Here is an 18,383-nt window from a genome sequence, read left to right as displayed (position 1 = left end):
GGTGTGGGTTGGCAGGGGGGCGGCGAGGGGTCGTGTGGCGGCTGTAATGATGGAGCACGTCGTGATCCTGCGTGTCAGCAGACAGCCCATTGTCCCCAGGAACCTGGCTGGTGCCCTCCCCCTTCTGCCCCAGTCGGCGGCGGTGGCGGTGTGGAAAGCGGAGGAGCAAAGGCAGGGATGTGGCGTCAGCAGGATGTGTCTTTATTTCAGTGACTCACGGCCCATAGAATCATGGAATGGTTTGGGTTGGAAAGGACCTTAAGATCATCTAGTTCCAACCCCCCTGCAGGGATGCCTCACACTAGACCTTGTTGCCCAAGGCTCTGTCCAGCCTGGCTTTGAACACTGCCAGGGAGTGTTCAACAGGTGCATTTGTCACTAATTTGGGCAACCTGTTCCTTGATGTGGAGAAGTCCCTCATTTCCCACCCCGCAGGCCCTTGGTCCAGAGGTGCCATGGCTGTTCAGCTGTCCCACGCATGGACCCCGGTGCGGCGCGGTGCCAATGGCCCTGACTCAGAGGCAGGTGGTGAATCACTGGCCCGTGCATGCGTGAAGACACGGTTGCGGGCACCAAAGAAGATCCCATGGCTCCTAGGGGTGTAGGGCCCATGGTGGTGGGGATGGTGATGGCAGTGGAGGGAGCAGATGGGGGCTCTGAAGGCCTCCTGGAAGCCTCGTCGGAAATTCTCGTTGAAGTAGCCGTAGATGATGGGGTTGACGCTGCTGTTGAAGAAGGCCAGCCAGTGGGCAAAGGGAAAGATGTAGACAGTGACGAGGCGGAGCTGGCCCTCGCTCAGCTGGCCATAGTCTGTCAGCAGCATCAGTGTCCAGAGGGGCAACCAGGAGAGAGTGAAGAAGAGGGCGACAATGATCAGCATGTTGATGACCTTGGCCTTCCTCCGGGAGACTTTCCTCCCCTCTGGCTCCTCTTGGCCATGGGCAGGTGCCACTGACTTGAAGAGCTTGAAGGCAATGCGGGTGTACATGACGATGATAAGGGCAAGGGGGGCCACATAGATGTGGGAGAAGAGGACAGTGGTGTAGATCCTTCTCATCCCTGTCTCAGGCCAGGCCTCCCAACAGGAATAGAGGGGGTAGGAATTATTATAGGTGTCCACCATGAAGTGGTGCTCCTCCCTGGTGACAGTCAGGGTGATGGCAGCAGGGCACATGATGAGCAGGGCTAGCACCCAGATGATGGCGATGGTCATCAGGGCTTTCCTCAGCGTTAGCTTCTGCCGGAAGGGGTGGACGATGCAGCGAAACCTGTGGGAGGGCAGGCACTGGTGGCTTTGGGCACCCGGTGGGATGTCTCTGAGGAAGGAGGGTAGCCAGGACCCAGGGGTGGGAGGGGAGGATAAAGTGGGTTTCTCTTTACATATGGCTTTTGGTGACAGAGATAGGTTTGGATCTCTCCACATTTGGTGTTTTCAGCTCAAGGTGGGGAAGGACACCGTGCTGGGATTCTCCATTGGTAACTTTGTGATCCTCCTGGAGATCTGGGACACACTCCTGATGTCCCCAGGAGATTTCCCATGATGGAAACCACATGGGATACCATAACATTCTGGAGGTGGCTAGGACCCCATGTCCCCACATGTTCGTGCCAACATACCTTTCCACAGCGATGGCCACCAGTGTGAAAACAGAGGCAGAGACAGACATGCCCTGCACGAGGCCACTCATTTTGCACATGGTGTTGTCAAAGGGCCAGCCTGTGAAGGAACACCATGAAGGTTGTAGGTACCTTTGCTTGGACAATTACATCACCAGCTCCCTCTAGATGTCCCCATCCATCTACTGTGTTGTTGCTGGGGGTTGCTAAATCCTGCTCCTAAGGAGGAGTTGCATTTTGGCTCTTACAGAGATGGCCTTTAGCAACAGATGCTTGGAGAAAACCCCAAATATTGGTAAAAAAAGATGCCTGTTACATTTCTTAGAAGCTCAAGAAGCATGGTAGTTGTAATTTCACTTACCATTATGTAGTGCTTGGGGTGTTTTCATGGGGACTGACCTCGTGATCCTCAATCAGAAGGGCTTTTGTCATGTTTCTTGATCCCAATGCTATGGTGTTGGCAATAAATAAATCACGCCCCATAATAAATAAATACAGACTCTGCCCTGTGCCCAGCTACTGCTGTGGTTAAACTCCACCAACTGTGCCACTATCACCTTTTATCTTTGTAAAGGTCAACGGGCAGAGCTGAGCCAGCACAGGAGAAGATCAATGTAAGAAGAGGGGTTTTTTTCAGGGTTGCTTGATAGAGAGTGGCTGAACTTTAAATAAATGTGTAAATGTGGCACTAAGGTCACTTATTTTGCAAAAAACGTCCAAAGCTTCAAAGAAAAAGGTTTTCCTCCCCCTAAAATAGTAGCTGTAAATGAAATTATACCTCTCATCAGAAGTGGTTGAGTGGCCACCACCTGCTCTCCTCATCTTCAGCAAAAAAGTCACCCACAGGGTGCCCTCGTGTGCAGGGGGCAGAAGGTGGGTGATGTTCCGCATCATTTCCTCTCCCCCTGTTTTTGTCCTGCCCTCCACTACTTACCTGTGATGAGGTTGTCCACCAAGGTGGTGGGCATGCAGAAGATGCCCACCAGCAGGTCACTGATGGCCAAATTGAGTATGAACACATTGGTGACCGTCCGCATCTGGCGGTTCTTCACCACGATGAAGCACACCAGGATGTTGCCAATCACACACATGAGGAAAATGAAGGTGTAGGCCAGGATGAACATAGCAGCCACAGGGGAGGAATGCTGGTAGTACGCCAAGAAGGTGTAGTTCTTCCTCGGGAGGTGGCTCTCATTTGTGGTAGAGTTGGGCCAACTGCCATTGGAAGGGCCTGGGGGAAGAAAGGCAGCACAGCAAAGCTGGGAGAGGATAAAGCAATTCTGCTTTATCACATGGAGGTTGGTTTCCATATTTGCACCAGTGCCCAGCCTGGCTGGGACATGTCCCACTGGCACCATCTCAGTGGCCCAACAAGTCTCCTCCTCCTTGGGTTACACAGCCCAGCCCAAGGTACTGCAGCACCTCCTCTGAAGTATTATTTTATTAGTATTTTATATCATCATTTTAATGAGGAATTAAAGCAGCACAGAAGACATCCTGTTCTCGTGGGCTTTTGTAGGGATAATGCAGGGAAGAGAAATCCATGTCTTGACACTGCAATGCTCTGGCAGCATGGGAGCTTAATCTGTGTGGGTCCCTAGTACAGCCAGACTGGGATTATCCCTACTCCTGGGTGTCTGCTGCTGCTTCTCCTTGCACTTATGAGGGCTGCAGTGTGAGATCCCCTAAAATCTTCTCCCCAACAAAGCTCCAGTATCCAAGAGAGAGGGGTTGGGGAAGAGGAGATCCTGTCATCCCCTTACATATAAAGCAGTAATTATACATAATTATGATGGTTATCTGGGACCCTGAGAGCTTCTAATGGAAGGGGGATGACATTTTGTCACTACAGGTTTAACAGGGGGAGCAGGTCTGTGCAGCACCCACCCTTGGGTTTCCCCAGCTTTACACAGGCAGGGACACAAGAGGGTGCCGCGTGCAGGCAGCAGCTGCCTGCAGTGGTGACTTGCTCCAGGCAAACACAGGTTTCGATTTTAAGACAATAAAAGGCATATTTTTGCTTTAAGGCTCAGCCTAACCACCGGCAGGTCAGCACTGCTCTGAGAAAGCACTGCAAAGCCACTGCATGATGGGCGACTGTATCATCCCCCCAGCCCTGTGCCAGTGCTCAGCTTGCCATTCAAGATGCTTTTCCCAGCTGCTGGGACCACTGGCTTCTCTAAGGCTCTGTCACACAGGGGTTGTGCTGCCTGGGTAATATACCACTGTTCTGGGTGCAGGATTCAGCCAGTACATTTCCAGCGGAGCTTCTGAAAGGTGCCAGAGGGTTTGCAGCACCAGCACAGGAGAAGGAGCCTCTCAGAGAGGCAAGGAAACATCAGGGTTATTGGAGCAAGATGCTTCAGCTGGTCAGCATCAGATGCACCCACATGAACTGGCTTCTTTAGCAGAATAGCAAAGACTCTAATGAGATTGCCTGAAACCTGTGATATTAAGCCTGAAACTTTGCTGGACTTCATCTCTTTGGGCTACAGTGTCTTGCAGCATTAGTGGGAGGTGGGTATCCTATGCATAAATAATCACAGGCAATTTCAAAAGCGAGGTGAAAGACGAGGAAAAGAAAATAAGGGGCTGCCAAGTGCCTGGGTTGGTGCTGGATAGATGGAGGCATCCTCCGTTCGGCGCTGACGTCTGGGACGTGGTGACGGAGAGAAGGGGGGACACCGGCTGGGGGGCGATGGGTCACCTGTCTCCCTCCCTGGCGCAGGGAAACCACCACAGGGAAAGACTGGGTTAATGGAATAGGGGTTGGAAGGGAGGGGGGAGAGGGGGGTGGAAGAGGCTCGACATCTATTTGGAATGAATGAAATAGATCGGATCTTGGTACTCACCTCCACTGTCCCAGCCCGGCTCCGGGGGCTGCATCGCAGGCATGCGGGCAGGGGGGGCCTGCCGCCGGGGGACCTTACGGAATTTGTTCCCGTTCCTCCTCCAGTCCCCCTCCCGGAGCTGAGCTCCGGTGCCGGTACCGCGCTGCCGCTGGTGCCGCCGAGCCGGTTGCGGCTGCTCAGCGGCTGCAGACGGGGGGGGGGGCGGCGGTGGGACAGCCTCCCATCACCATGGATACCGGGGTACGCACCCCCCCCGCCCGAGGCAACGGGAGGGGGGGCAGGTTTGGTCCCGGGGGAGGGTCGGGGTACCCCCCGCCACCCGGAGGTTCTCACGCTGCTGCTGACTCCCTCTCCTCCAGCTGATGTCAGCTCCTGCCTGCCCCGGCGGGGGGAACACGCTGGGAGCCCCAGCACGAGTTGGGAGGACCACTGTTCTCCACCCAGTGTAAATCACCCACACAGTGGGGAAAAGTAATATGATCCTTTGGGATCCTGGTCCCAGCCCAAAGCTGCTCTGCTCGACTCCAGCTCCTCTATCATTGCCAACATCAACAAACCCCCTCTTACCATGGTCTTTTACCAAAGACTGGGTTTGGCAACTCTAGAAGTCAAGTATTTACAGGAGCAACCATTCCTGGCTGCCCCCAGCCAGTCCACACTATTGGGGAGCATTTATCCCTCCAAAACCCAAAGAAGTAAGCACGGGAGATGTTTAAACAAGCCATTTTGAGATAACACCTGCAGTTTCTCCCAGGAGGTGTTTTGCAAGCTGTCAGCTGTAAGGGATACCAGCATGCTTGGCAATGGCCTCCCCACCACCAAGGAGCCACTCTCTCTGGGCCACATCCTGAACTCCACAGCCCATTTCTTCCAGGGAGAGAAAGTGGCACATCTTAAAGACCCACAGTATCCAGGATGTGGGTGCATGCTTCTGGGGACACCCATGGGGTGAGCAGTGTGTGGAGATCCACTGGCACTGGGTTGTTTTGATTTCCACAGTGAAAAAAAACATGGAGGGAACCCCCCCCAACAATTTCCCTGGAATCCAGCAAAATACTGCTTAGGTCTGGGTGGAATTCAGCTGGAGGCTTCAGCCTGAGCTGCAGTAAGCAGCCTTGGGGATGTGCAAAGGGGCTTCTTTAAGGAGAAGACTGGTAATTCAAATTGAAGCAGATACAAAACACCCATGTAACAACAAAACATTTAATCAGGCACTTGGTACACTGCTATGTCAGCAGTTCCAAGGGGAGCCCTTATAGCTGCAGGGACATCCCCCACCATCCCTGCCCTGGATGCTCCCCATCACCAGCCAGGCAGGAGAGATGTAGCCAAACATCCAACTCCCCCAGTTTTACCCAGACCTCACACTGCGTGTGTTGCGGCTCCTGTCTCCCTAAAGCACAAAGCAGGAAATTACCTGGCTCGGGAGCTGGCAAAGCCATCCCTTCACAGAGGAGCCTCTCTGCTTGCTTTTTATTAATGAAGAATGAAGGACTGGCTGCCTCGCTGCAAGTTTGGGACAGAAATAGCGGCATAGCAGGGACGGACCTAAGCCAAACCACTCTTGCAGACAGTCACCCTTCAGGAGAGCTTGCACCCCAGGCACCCCAAGACCCTCTCAGGCTTTGGGGATGGGCTCCTCTGGTGACAGCAGCAGGTCGAAGGGGACAAGGGGCCGGACCAGCAGCCGCACCTCAGGACTGACGGGGTTTGCCCGCAGATTGAGGCTCCGCAGCGATGCCATGGAGGCCAGCTTCTCCGTTGGCACCTCTGCAAAAGAGAACACTCAGGTGAGCACCCATCCAGGCCTCAGCTGCCAAGGAATTCAGAGTGGTAGAAGGGACAAAAGCTGTGGCTCAATGGGCAGCCCAGAACAAACCCTGCTCACTCCAGTCTCCAGGATTTTATCAGAACCTAGACATAATCAAATACTCAATTATACAACTACTCAAGCAATTGTCTGGCAAGGTACAAGCACCATCATATTAAATGTGGCCACTGCCCTCCAGTTCTCCTAGTACTAGAAAAACCCCTGCTGGTACTCAAAGACTGTTTTATTCTCAATGTTGCAATGCCCAGAAGACCTCACCAGGCTAATGAGGGAGCATGTGCTCTTTGGCTTTGTTGGACAGGCTGCAAAATAGCTCTTGGCTGTTGACGGGCACCCTCTTATTTTGAAATCTCCGTGAATTTGCATGTTTACATTTAGAAAGGGCTTCTAAAGGAAACTCCTTTTACATTAAAAAAGGTGCAAGTTTCATGGATGGTTCCAATGTGAATCCACCAAGAACAGAGAAATAAGACTAATAAGAAAGCCTGATTATTAAGATAATTAAAAGATGGTATATTTAGATTTCTGTTACAAATCACAATATTTGGGGCTTGACAAGCCCACCTGTCTGAGTTTACCAAGAAGAGTTTCTTTGTAATCTGGCCACCAAAACAACAAGAGCCTTTTCTATCTGCAGATCTGATTTCTTCTGCCAATACTTGAGGCAGAATTTCAGTGTTGTGATTATAGCTGGGCAGGAGATTCTGTAGTTTTGAAACACAAAACTTATTTTATGCTGGAAAAAGACTTGAACACCTTGATGGATTTTTTCCTTTCTCCTCCAGAGAGCAGTGCTGTTTTCTGCAATACACGTTTCTTAACAGCGTGCATCTCATTAGGCTGAGCTACTGACAGATTTTTTTACCTCCTCTAACGGCAGATCTGTTCACTACCAATCCCCTCTATAATTGTGCTGGTTTTTCCCTTGATGCACTTTTTCTTTTTTTTGGTATTTCTTCCTGTTTAATATCCTCTAAGGCTATGCAGAGTGATAAACCCTCACTTTGCTTAAATTTAGTGAGTTAAGTGTTCTAGGGAGCAGCCTTGCCCAGGGTGGGAACAGCTCAGCTCTGCAGCTTAATTCAAGTTACAGAGCAGTGATTCACCCTGGCATGAAACAACAGGCAGGGCATGCAGTGAAGCCTACAGCTATATATCTGTGCTGTGAGAGCCATGAACTCCTCTATGAGCAACCCAAAGCCTCACTTACCAGCTCCTCAATGAATCAAGTCCTTGCTTTTGAGCATGAATTATGCATACTGACTTCACCAGTTAGGCAAAAATAGGAAAAAGAAGCTTTGTTAATAATTAAAGCAAACGATTTTTTTTTCAGATCAGAATATGATATAATAAGTGAGTGAAAAACCTAGCTCCTTCAGATGAAAGGGCTGCCAAGGCTTTGGGAGGCATCTGAGGAGATAGATATGAAAGAGGTGCAGAGGCAGCTAAGGGGCTAGGTAATGAACACTGACAGCTCCAGAGGTCTTGCAGCCATGTACATCTGCAAATTGAAGGTGGAAAGACTCTGCTCAGGTCAGCAGAGCCACTGTCTGGTCACCTTTCAGCATTACCCACATCCTTGGCAGCCACCAGACTCCTTCAAATCCACTGGTGGAAACACAGTCTCTGGCTCCTCTGCAGCTATTAAGAGAGATGCATTTTTCATACCATTATCCTAAATTAAGAGTGGTTCTCTGATGCTCAGGAGAACAAAATCGGTCCCAGCCCCAGCAGTGACCTGCCCAGCCCTGGTAGTAGTTCCCAGCATCCCCTTTGTTATATCAACATCTTCTGCAATAAACCATTAATTAAGGAATAAGGGAAAGAAAAACTGGAGCTTCAGGCACCCCAAAATACCTATGGATTTGGGAGCTGAAAGTGCTAATTTGGTAGAATTCTGATTCACAGGGAAAGATCTAAAAGCACTTTCCCTTTAATATATTAATGCATATATTAATGCATATATTAATGACATTAATATATACATAATTACACTTCAGGGTTAAGAGCTTATTGAGATGAAAAGGGCAGCTTATGGCACTAAATGTCTCCTTTCACAGAGCCCACATACTCCAAGTAGGCATTAATCTCCTTTTACTCCTGCTTCCCTTTAGCTGGAGAACATTACCTACCATCTCCAGTTCAGTATGCCCTAGTAGGTGACTCACCCCTCTTTTTCAGCAAGTGCTTTAAAATCTGTTTTACAACACTGCTATGAGGTCCTTCAGTATCACTGAGAAAGCAGAGGAGGACAGGTAGGACCAGCATATGGTTACTACAGTGCTACAAAGCAGTGATCTGCAACCCCCATACTTATGAGGGCAGCTGTAATCCTTCTCCAACCTCCATCTCTACCCATAGCACATACAGCATTCTTCTCCTCTCTGATGGTCTTTTATCTGGAGCAGGGTTCTCAACTTGTTATTGGTCTAAGTGGGACAACCTGGCTCCCAAACTATAAAAGGCACCAAAATGCAGTTTCTGCTCCTTTCTGTACTGCTAATGCAGCTCTTTCTTATGCTAGGCTGGCTGGAGGTATGTGGGTAATGCAGCTGAAAATCAGCATCAAAATGAGCTTTCAAGTATCTGAACAGCTTGTCCAAGAATGTGTTGGTTACTCGTTGTGAGTCCCTGCTGCCAAAGCATGGTTCTCAGCCAAACATGGCAGGTCAATTGTACAGGTATGCAGCAAGGAAAGTGCCATCTTCTATAGTCTGATTCAAGACTGTTTGGGGTGAACTGTGTCCTGCTGCTGTATTCCATGTGTGAAGGGCTCCATCCTACCTGACTGTTAAATAAAATACTTGTGCCAGTTAAACTCAAACTGATGGATTTTCCTTAATTCTCTCTCCTGTGCCTTGTGCCAGGCTAGTGTGGGAGGAAAAGGTGTATGTATAAATACAAGCTCATAGATAATACATAAAAATGTACTGGTATATAAAAGTCTATATATATCTATATAAATGCAAAGTCACACAAAGATGAGCCTGGGAGGTATTTGGGAAGGGCTGGCAGGGGCAATGTGATTGCCCAGACTTTTGTTTCCTTGGGGAAAAGGGCTGCAACACCCCAGCTTTCTAATCTCCACCTTTTTCTCTCTCCAGAAAATGCTAATCTTGCCTGTTTCTGCAGCCAGACAACATTATGTTTGCTACTAAGATATGTCCCTAAAACACTTTAGCCTGAAATTGTTAATTTCTACCCTGTATTTTTCCTGAGTCTGATAACCGCAGCCAAGGAGAGTCTGGTGGGAGATGACCAAGCCTGGAAGCTAGGTTTTCCAGCCACCTTCTCCCCTGGGATTAATCCCACTGAATGCAACCTTTGTCACAGCCTTTTCTCCCTGCATTTAAGCAGGGGAAAATGTAACAAGAAGCTGTATTCCCTCCTTGCAGCAGCCTGCTTGCACAAAATGAGTGGGAGATACACTCTCTTTGGAGACCAAGTCTGATTTAAGTCAACCAATTAGGCTCAAAAAGTAATGGAGGAAACTAAGAGAGCTCTCTACAGGAGGCAGGAGAGAAAAAAAGGGGTGAGGAAGAAAAATGTATGTTGCTGACTGTCATGAAAGCAGTATTTAACATTTTGTGTTTCTACAGGCATGGCCAGGGAGCAGCTGATGCTGTTAATAAAACTTCTGTAGCAGGGAGCAGCTTTCCCAGCAGCAGCTGAAGCCATCCTAGATAAAACAGCAAAATCGAGTGGACTTGATATTTGCCTCCCTGATGATCTGCGTGGGCTGTGGGATGCTCCAGCTTGGGCTCTTGGAAGCTCAATCCTAAATAAACTCTTTTATCTACATGCAACAGCTGTCCATTTTGCCCAACTTTTGGGGACTCCAAAAGCTTCAGCTTTGCACATAAAAGGTTTTCCTCTCACTGCAGGGTCAAGGGATGAGCAGCTCTTGCTGTTTCTTTGATTTATTTTTGGTTTAGGGGATTTTGTAGTGTTACAGCTCCTATTTGCTCTGGGAAACATTCAGGTGTGTTTGTGCCCTTACTTTGCCTGGCAGCAAACACCCTAGCTCAGCCTCCTTAGGGCTGGGTTCTGCCATCAGGTCTATTTTTTATTAAATCTAGTGATTCAGTCACAGCTGGAGCTGCCTTTGAGAGCCATATCCCAGTGCACTGAACAGGGTAACTTGAATGAGGCTTGATTCCCCCTGTGCGTGCCACAGCTTTGCCTCAGGAGGCAGTATAAGTGTTAGCAACAGCAAGAGGCTAACATGACTGTCTATTTAGCATCTACCCAGCACCTGGATGCCCTTCCCTCTTTCAAATTCATGCTCCTGTTGCTGGATCACTAAGCTGTCTCTTGCTTTGGCTACATCTCAGGGCATGGTGGACCACAAGCAAAGCTTCGAGCCAGCATCCCTCCCTGCCCAGGGATGTGGATCAGCATCATGGGATGCTTGTCCTCCCTCCAGTGGGAAAAGGTCTTCCTCACCTCTTATCTCGTTCTCTTCCAGGTCGATGGTCTCCAGGGCAGTGACACCAGCCAGGGACTCAGGGAAATGCCGAAACCTGTTGCGGGAGAGGTTGATGGCCCGGAGGTGCAGCAGGGAGGTGATCTCCTCAGGCAGGCGGTGCAGGTAGTTGCCTGCCAGGTTGAGCTCTTGGTTTGGGGAACAGGGGAGAGCGGGGGGAAGGGGAGAAGGGATGGAAAAATAATTAATGCAGAGCTTAATTTGCAGCCTCTGTCCCCCATGGGCTGCCAGGTCCAGCAATGGGATTCCAACTCTAAAAATAGGATTTCTTGCTCGTCCCAATAGTTTGCCACTGTACTTTTGCCTGTTGTGAATACTGCTTTTAGGATTGATAAGTTTCTTGGCTTCCTCAGGCTTTCCTAATGGAACCCTTTGAGCATTTTGCAAGCAGGGGCTGTAGAAATAAGTAATATTTCTTAGTAAAGTTGGTGCAATTCCCCCCACTGCAGATTTGTCATGGTTTAAGGCTAGTTTGTTACCTTCACATACCAGAACCCCTTCTGAGATATAAACAGTCTTGTGGAAAAAATATCTATATGTGAAAAATACCTATTCTACAGAGTTTAACCGTCTTTGCTCTCCCACCACCCTCCCAGAATGAGCTTCTGTATGGCCAGGAGCAGCACTTCTTCATGGAAGCCCATTAGCCATAGGAACAGGAACTTGAATTCTGCTGTTCAAGCACCCTTCTCCAGTGACACAGACCTTTCTGCTCTATAAATACCCATGCAAGCTGCCCTGCTCCTCCTAATACCTGGTATTTATAGATCCTGCCTTATTCAGACTATTGCAAGGCTCTCTACTGCAAGAGCCCTGCTGGGGCCCAGCATGTTCATCACTGGAGTGATTTGTTCACTGGCAGAGCAAAGCCCTTGCTGGGAAGAGATCTTTGCTCCTAGGGCTCACTGGGCTGTCTAGAAAATGAAAATTGATTTCCTTTGCTCCAAGTCTTTCTTTTCCCCAGCCTAGGGGAGTTTTCATTGATGGTGTTCCAGTACAATACAGGAAGCTTCCCCAGATGCCCACCACAGTGGCATTTGTGCAGTACATTATATGAACAAAATATTTGCCTTCAAAAGCTGCCAGAAACCTTGGTGCTGCTGCAGGCAGGCAAAGCCCCAGTACAATCCCCATTGTTCAAAACCATGTTGCTGGGTGCTCTGGGTGCTTGTATGACCATACTTCAGCAGGTTAGCTTTTGGTTGCTTTTGCTGGGCTCCACAGCATGGCATTAGCCATGCTTTGACAACTGTCCTCATCTCCTACAGTGAATGAAGAGAGATCAGCTAACACTAATGTCTCATGAGGGGGGCTAATCAGCCAGCAGCATGCTACCATGCCTTCTGCAGCCTGAAATGTCCCATCTTGGCCATGCACCATTATGCCCAAGCTGCCTTTCATGTCCCTGTTCAACCCCAGCCTCATCCTTGGAGCTGGAGGATGAGTGATGCTGCAGCAGCCTGGCCACTGCTGGAAGCTGGCAGGGTGTGGGTTTGGGAGAGTGGGTGAATTAAAAACTAGTTTCCCCTGTCTGCAAGGGCTGGAAAGGGTAAAGAAAAATGAATTTGGAAGGGAGTGAACTATAGTTCAGAATGGGGAGTATGTGCAGGGAACCAAAAACTGCAGTGGGGAAGCTCTGGTGCTGTGCCTCCTCTGCACCAACCTGGGGCTCTTTGCTGGGTTCTGGGGGTTTGGAAGTGGCTGTTGTGAAACAGTGGGGCTGCCCCTTACCTCTCAGCTGGTTGAAGGTGGTGACAAATCGGTTGGTGATGGACTTCAGCTCGTTGTTTGCCAGGGAGATGCAGTGGATCCCCTCAGTGACACTTCTCATTGCCTTGTAGATGCCAATGGGGAAGGTCATCAGTTTGCAGTTGGCCAGATCTGCCCCAGAGAGACCAAGGCATCTTATAATGCACCTCAGCTGGGATGGAGCAATGCTTTCCATCTTGTTTTCTACTACTTAGTGCTTGACTTGCTTGCCTGGGTGTTGCCACCTATGGATGCTGCAGTATCCTCTGCCATACTCCTCTCTTGCAGAGATCTCTGCAGTTACCTCCTCAGTGCCAATACTTTGTTCTCATCAGCAATGCTAAGGCTGTTCTGCTTCAGGCTTGTTCAACCCTAAGTCACATTGCAAATACTGCCATGGTGCAAAGTCCTTCTGCAAAACTTCAGCTAGCCTGTCTATGACTAATACCTTCACAACTTCAGAAATCCCCCTCCATTATGTCCCTGACCCTCAGGGGATGGTCGAGCAATGCAGGGATGCCTCCTCCACTGCTGACTGGGATGGGGATGGAGCAGAGCTTTCCCTAGACTTGCTCGTGGCTGGCTTTCTCATGATGATCAGTGCTTTCTCACAGCAAGAAGTGGGGAGAGGAAAGGTATTTGTGCTTATGATCTATTGGCAATTTTGTTTTCTCCACGTTATTTCTATTTCTCATTTTGGGATGTGCCAGAGGATGGAAACCCTGTCCCAGCCCCATGGTGCTCAGCCTTAGCTCTGCTGCTTGTCCTCTCGCCAAAGCTGTGGCAGGAGCTGCATGAGCTCTGTCCTCCCCTGCTTATCATCAAGCTCAGGAGGCTCTCGAGAGGCTGAGTGATGAAGCTATGACTCTCAGCGTATGCTGGTTTGTACCCCAGGGCTGGGAATCCAGCATGAATAAAAATGAGCGGATTTCATCTGTTTTGATGAACTGTGCGTGGGACTTGGATATTAGCTAGGAACAGGGAAATTGCAGAAAAACACGAATTGACAAAGCAATGTGGGGAAAGACTTGGTTCCTGCCATCACTTGCAATGAGAGACTGGACCCCTGGGGCATGTCCCAGGGCATTATATGCCATTACTGAGAACCCACTCAAACCTGGGGGAGGGGGCTGAGGGTCTTTTGGAGGAACCTTTCCCCTCCCTATGGCTGCGGGAGCCTCGGGTGCAGCAACCAGAGTGGGGCCAACAGCTTCTTATTTTTAGACTGTGGCAGCAAAGAATAGAGCACTGCTCCCAGATACCCGATCCTTCCCTGGGCCCGAAGGGGGAGCTGAGCTGCAGCGATGGCCTTACCCAGGGAATCCGTTTTGTTCTCCACCGTGTCATTCACCTTCCTGGCTACCCGGGCTACCGCCTCACCCATCCTCTTCTGCATGCGGGCTCCCGGTCCCGCCGGGGACGTGGTTTGGCCGGGGGGATCCACGGCTGGAGGAAGAAATCAGTCGCTCCGGCCTTTCAGGAGAGTCCTGCTAAAAATAACTGGTGGGATCAGTGTTCCCGGGGGAGGGAGGGAGGCTGTGCTGAGGCTGGCTTGGCCCTAAGGGTATGAGATTCACAACTTTCCAGGATGGTACATTTGCGATATGGAGATACAACCCCTTTCCTGGAATGGGTAGTGGGGATGCATCTCCTTTCCTAGTGATCTGGGGCTGGTGTGGCCCATAAAGACAGGATTCACAACTTTCCAGGTTGGTACTTTGGGACATGGGGATGAGTTCCCTTTCCTCGTGATGTGAGGATGGTGCAGCCCTTGGGATGTGGGATTCCCAGCATTTTGGGTTGGTGTATTTGGGATACAGGGATGTGTCCGTTTTCCTGGTGACTTTGATCAGCTCCGCTCAGCCAAAATGTCTTCAGAGAAGGAGCCCTGAGCACTCGGGCTGCCTCCACTCGCACTGCAGACAGGACAGGACCTTAAAACGCTCTTCCCACGCCGGGAGTCGAACCCGGGCCGCCTGGGTGAAAGCCAGGAATCCTCACCGCTAGACCACGTGGGAGGGCGCGGGCAGCACCGCCTGCCCCCGTGCCTGCCCCCTGGCGGCGGCGGGCGGAGCGCGGCGGCAGCGGGGGGCGGGGGGAGGCGGTGCCCGCTCCGCGCCGCCTCCGCGGGGACAATAGCACGGGGCCATGTCGTCCGCCGGCGGCCGCCAGCCCAGCCAGAGCCGAGCCATCCCCACACGCACCGTGGCCCTCAGCGACGTGGCACAGCTCCCCCCGGACTACTGCACCACCCCCGGCGGCACCCTCTTCTCCACCACCCCGGGAGGTAAGCGCCGGGGTGGACGGGGCCTGCGGGGCGGTGGCCGCGGGGCCACGCCGGGGGAGCGCTCCCGCCGCCCGCCTCTTTAAACACCACCTCTCGCGCCTGTATCGTGTCTGTACCCACACAGCGCTCACATAGCGCCTGCCGCCGGTTGGTAAAGGAAGCAGGGTGTGTTTTCCGGGGGGTGCAGAAGGTCCTGGCCAGGGTGGGAGCTGGCCCCGGTATCGGGTGGCAGGCGGCCCCGGGGGGACGGGCTGATCAAAGCTCGTTGCCCCGAGAGGTGTCGGTGGAGAGAGAAGGGGGCTCTGCCCCTTCCCGCTGTGACCCCCTGCGGTCGGAGCATCCCTCGTCCCCGGGCGGGGGAGACTAGCACGGGACATTCCACGGTGCCGCATCCGTCGGCATGCGCTCCCACCGCTGCCGTGGGATAGCCACACTTCCGCACAGGACAGCGGCGAGCGCCCCGGGCAGCTGATCCCAGGTGCCGCCGGGGGTGTTTACCTAGCGCGGAGTTATGGCCCGCAGTGCTCAGATAAGAGCGGGCAGAGCGGCACCCCCCTGTCCTCCCCGCCTGTCCTTGGTCCTGCCGGGAGACTCCCTCTGCAAACAAGCGCTGCTGGGCCGGATCCCCCCCAGCTTCCTCTCATCGCCCCCCCCAGGCACCCGGATCATCTACGACCGCAAGTTCCTGTTGGATCGCCGCAACTCCCCCATGGCCCAGACCCCGCCTTGCCACCTCCCCAGTATTCCCGGCGTCACCAGCCCCGGCTCGGCCGGAGAGGAGCCCAAAGCGGATGCCAACAACTTGAACCACCAGGAGGGGAAGCCATCCATGGGTAAAAGACCCCCGGGGTGGGGCGGGAGGATTTGGGATGGGAGGATTTGGGGTGGGGGGTGACCCCCCTAACGCATGTCTCCTTACTTCTTGCCAGGGGACGACGCTCAGTTCGAGATGGATATCTGAGTGGGAACCACGGAGAGGCAGCAACTCCCCAGACCTGTGCACACCCCATTCGGCTTAGCAGGATCCATCCCGGCAAGGCAGAGGCAGAAGCGGTCCCCATCGGCATCCCTCTCCCTGCCTGCCTCCCTCACTCTTTCCAAGAGGCACAGCTCTGGCTTCTCCCCTTTTTTGGGTGACCAGTCCCAGCATGTACTGGACAGAGCATCCCTTCTGGATCCAGCCCTATTCCTCTTCCTCTGCCCACTGACAGCCTGATCTCCACTGGGCTTCTTAAACATCCTTTTGCCTCTCCTGCTGCCTTATGTTCCCCCCCCCCCAAAAAAATAATCTCCTGTTACCCCAAACCTCCCATTGCCGCCAGCTTGGCAGTCCAGAGCTGCGTCATCCCTTTTGCTTCTTCTCCCAGAAAATTTGGGAGGAGGGGAAAAGAATTGCTCCTAAAACTGAGCACTTGCTTGCACCCCAGGAAAAGGGTTTTTCAGTTCCCCTGGGACCTGCTGGCATTTGGTGGACAGCATTGGCAGCCTGTTCCCTTTGGTGGGCCAGGGGTCCAAGTTAGGCCTCAACAGCATTGGACAGCATGCCCACATCTCTTTCCTACCTGGATTTCTTCCATCATGTCCTTTTGACCGGGTCTGTATCCCCAACCTGCCAGCCAGGACTTGAAGTGACTTGGCCATATGTTACAAAAAAAGACCCCTTGCTTTTATGGCTTTGGTACTAAAAAGGGGAGCTTCACCAGCAATGCTTCTTTTTTTCGCATCTCTGGAAAAGTGCTTTTCTTTTTTACACCCCATCCCCCTTTAAATGTGAATAACACAGGAGCAAAATCCCTTGGCACTGTTGAATGTCTCAGGAATACCTGGGCACCTGGGGGGGGTGACATTGCAGGGCTGCAATGCTGTTTCTGGAGTGCTCCAGTTGCAGGGTGCCAGTGTTGTTGCTGTCCTCCACTTGCTTTTTATGCCAGGTCTTCCCCTGGCCGGGTTGTGCTGCAGTGCATAAGGGGTTTCCATGTTAATCTCCCACCACCAGTGGCTTTGCCAGGCTGGCACATTGTGGCCATCCTGCCTGTGTCTGGCATCTTGAAACCCCCTGGAGATGGGATGTATTTTTTCTTCTCTCTTGGTGCAACTCTTGCCTTGAAGAGTGGCATCCAGCGAGGGCATGCGTAGCAGGGGATGCCACGGCAGTGCCGTGCTGTGCCCCCTCTTCCAACTAGCCTCCCCTTTTTGTATTTTTACTGCCTATTGGGAGCCATAACAGCTTTGAAACCTTCTCAAGTGCCATTTTATCAGCCCCCACCTGAGTGCCTGCTCCATCTATCCTGTCTCTCTCACTGGGGTTGTGTGTCCCCCCCAGTACCCAGGCCTAGGGACCTGTTGGGGTGGTGGCTGTGTGGGACAGGGATGGGTACGCCCCACACTGACATCCATGCTGCAGGCTTTGTGCACTTTCCGTCCGGTAATTTATTTCTCTAGGTGTGTTTGGCGTGGGTCGGCACGGTGGCTGGTGAGCTCCCATCTTCCAGCTGCTTTTCTCAGTAGGGGGGTGCTGCTGCTCATTTTTGGGGGAAAAAGGCAAAAAAACCCAAGGGAATGGGGTGTCTCCCATCCTTTCCCTTACATAGGTAGTGCTCAGTGGGATAGGATGTGAATATGTAGCTGGCCATCGTAGGCGCACGAGTGAGTGAGTGGAAGTAGAAATATGTATATGTGTGTGGGTGGGTGGTGATAAGACACACACAAATATATATATTATATATAAATAAATATATTTTCCTTAAAGCGAAGATCCTAGGAGGTCTGTTAGGTCCTCGGATCGAGGAAGTGGCAGGGGCAGGGGCTGAGGACATCCTTCGCAGAGCAGGCATGGCCACCATGGATGCAGGGACCTAGTGCCTTTGGCACAGCTGCTCATTTTGGGAAGCCTGCTCTCCAAGCAAAAAAATCAGAAGCTATACAAGGACAACTTACAGACAGGAGCCGGGGGGAATCACTTTTCCCCTAAAAAAATCCCTTTCTGAACCTCCTTTTGTCTCCATTCCCCATCCCAGTGACTTTCTCCCGGTTCTCTTTTATAACTGGGCTTGGTGCTGAAGAGCAGGGAGGGAGTGCCTGGCCTCGCTGGGGCAGCTCCTCTGCTAGTCAGGGTATACATCTGGGTTTTTTACTGTCTCTTCAAGCAGGTGTTTGGGAGGAGAAAAGCTCTCACCAGTGGTTGCTGTTACAGTGAAATCAATAAAGATTTTGGTCTATTAAATCGAGGTGCTGGAGGTTTCTTTTGACTCTGACTCAGGGTACGGGGGGATTTTTCCTTCTCTTCAGAGCAAATGCCTCCTGGGTTTCACCTTCCTTGCGGGTCAGCCCTCCTTCCTTTGTATTTTAGCTTTTCACTTTTTCCCCTCCCAAATTCTTTAGGTAAGTTGCTTTCCAAATTTCCAGTTTGGAAAAAAGGGGATCCAGACCAAGGACAGTAAATTAGGAGTGAGCCCCCACCTCTAGCTGTGCGGAAATTAAGTATTACAAAGATCAGGGGAGGGTTAAACCCAGAACCAACAGCCAAGGGTTAAGGAGGGACGCGACTGCAAAATTTCATGC

The 18,383-nt window shown here is 51.5% G+C and overlaps 3 protein-coding genes and 1 non-coding gene across 4 annotated transcripts; 1 reads left to right on the top strand and 3 right to left on the bottom strand.

Annotated features, from left to right (window-relative positions):
- Positions 1 to 349: 349 nt before the first annotated feature.
- Positions 350 to 5,264, bottom strand: NPFFR1 (neuropeptide FF receptor 1). Its single transcript, XM_013130163.3, has 5 exons — positions 5,259 to 5,264; positions 4,470 to 4,686; positions 2,552 to 2,848; positions 1,618 to 1,717; positions 350 to 1,268 (listed from the first exon to the last, which is right to left on the bottom strand). Exons 1-5 carry the CDS (start codon positions 5,262 to 5,264, stop codon positions 464 to 466), a joined length of 1,425 nt encoding a protein of 474 aa, XP_012985617.3. The 3' UTR covers positions 350 to 463.
- An 823-nt stretch (positions 5,265 to 6,087) lies between these two features.
- LRRC20 (leucine rich repeat containing 20) lies at positions 6,088 to 13,931 on the bottom strand. Its single transcript, XM_005154007.1, has 4 exons — positions 13,850 to 13,931; positions 12,518 to 12,667; positions 10,747 to 10,914; positions 6,088 to 6,239 (listed from the first exon to the last, which is right to left on the bottom strand). Exons 1-4 carry the CDS (start codon positions 13,929 to 13,931, stop codon positions 6,088 to 6,090), a joined length of 552 nt encoding a protein of 183 aa, XP_005154064.1.
- Positions 13,932 to 14,481: 550 nt separating this feature from the next.
- On the bottom strand, positions 14,482 to 14,553 carry TRNAE-UUC (transfer RNA glutamic acid (anticodon UUC)). The gene has a single exon. It is a non-coding gene; the product is annotated as a tRNA-Glu (tRNA).
- A 103-nt stretch (positions 14,554 to 14,656) lies between these two features.
- Positions 14,657 to 18,049, top strand: EIF4EBP2 (eukaryotic translation initiation factor 4E binding protein 2). The gene is made up of 3 exons (XM_034061445.1): positions 14,657 to 14,822; positions 15,479 to 15,655; positions 15,752 to 18,049. Exons 1-3 carry the CDS (start codon positions 14,684 to 14,686, stop codon positions 15,781 to 15,783), a joined length of 348 nt encoding a protein of 115 aa, XP_033917336.1. The 5' UTR covers positions 14,657 to 14,683; the 3' UTR covers positions 15,784 to 18,049.
- Positions 18,050 to 18,383: the final 334 nt, after the last annotated feature.

This window comes from Melopsittacus undulatus, chromosome 4, assembly GCF_012275295.1.
Source record: "Melopsittacus undulatus isolate bMelUnd1 chromosome 4, bMelUnd1.mat.Z, whole genome shotgun sequence".
Classification (NCBI taxonomy): Eukaryota; Metazoa; Chordata; class Aves; order Psittaciformes; family Psittaculidae; genus Melopsittacus; species Melopsittacus undulatus.
Note: the sequence above shows the minus strand (reverse complement) of the source record. Positions and strands in the feature narration are given on the sequence as shown.

Excerpts from the sequence above, each read along its gene's own strand:
- NPFFR1 (XM_013130163.3), bottom strand. Across the intron at positions 1,718-2,551 it reads GGTGGACAACCTCATCACAG|GCTGGCCCTTTGACAACACC; the intron begins GTAAGTAGTGGA and ends GTTCCTTCACAG. Across the intron at positions 1,269-1,617 it reads GTGGCCATCGCTGTGGAAAG|GTTTCGCTGCATCGTCCACC; the intron begins GTATGTTGGCAC and ends GCCCTCCCACAG.
- LRRC20 (XM_005154007.1), bottom strand. The coding sequence starts at position 13,931 with ATGCAGAAGAGGATGGGTGAGGCGGTAGCCCGGGTAGCCAGGAAGGTG. Across the intron at positions 10,915-12,517 it reads CACCTTCAACCAGCTGAGAG|AGCTCAACCTGGCAGGCAAC; the intron begins GTAAGGGGCAGC and ends CCCCAAACCAAG. Across the intron at positions 6,240-10,746 it reads GGAAGAGAACGAGATAAGAG|AGGTGCCAACGGAGAAGCTG; the intron begins GTGAGGAAGACC and ends TCTCTTTTGCAG.
- EIF4EBP2 (XM_034061445.1), top strand. The coding sequence starts at position 14,684 with ATGTCGTCCGCCGGCGGCCGCCAGCCCAGCCAGAGCCGAGCCATCCCC. Across the intron at positions 14,823-15,478 it reads CTTCTCCACCACCCCGGGAG|GCACCCGGATCATCTACGAC; the intron begins GTAAGCGCCGGG and ends CGCCCCCCCCAG. Across the intron at positions 15,656-15,751 it reads GGAGGGGAAGCCATCCATGG|GGGACGACGCTCAGTTCGAG; the intron begins GTAAAAGACCCC and ends ACTTCTTGCCAG.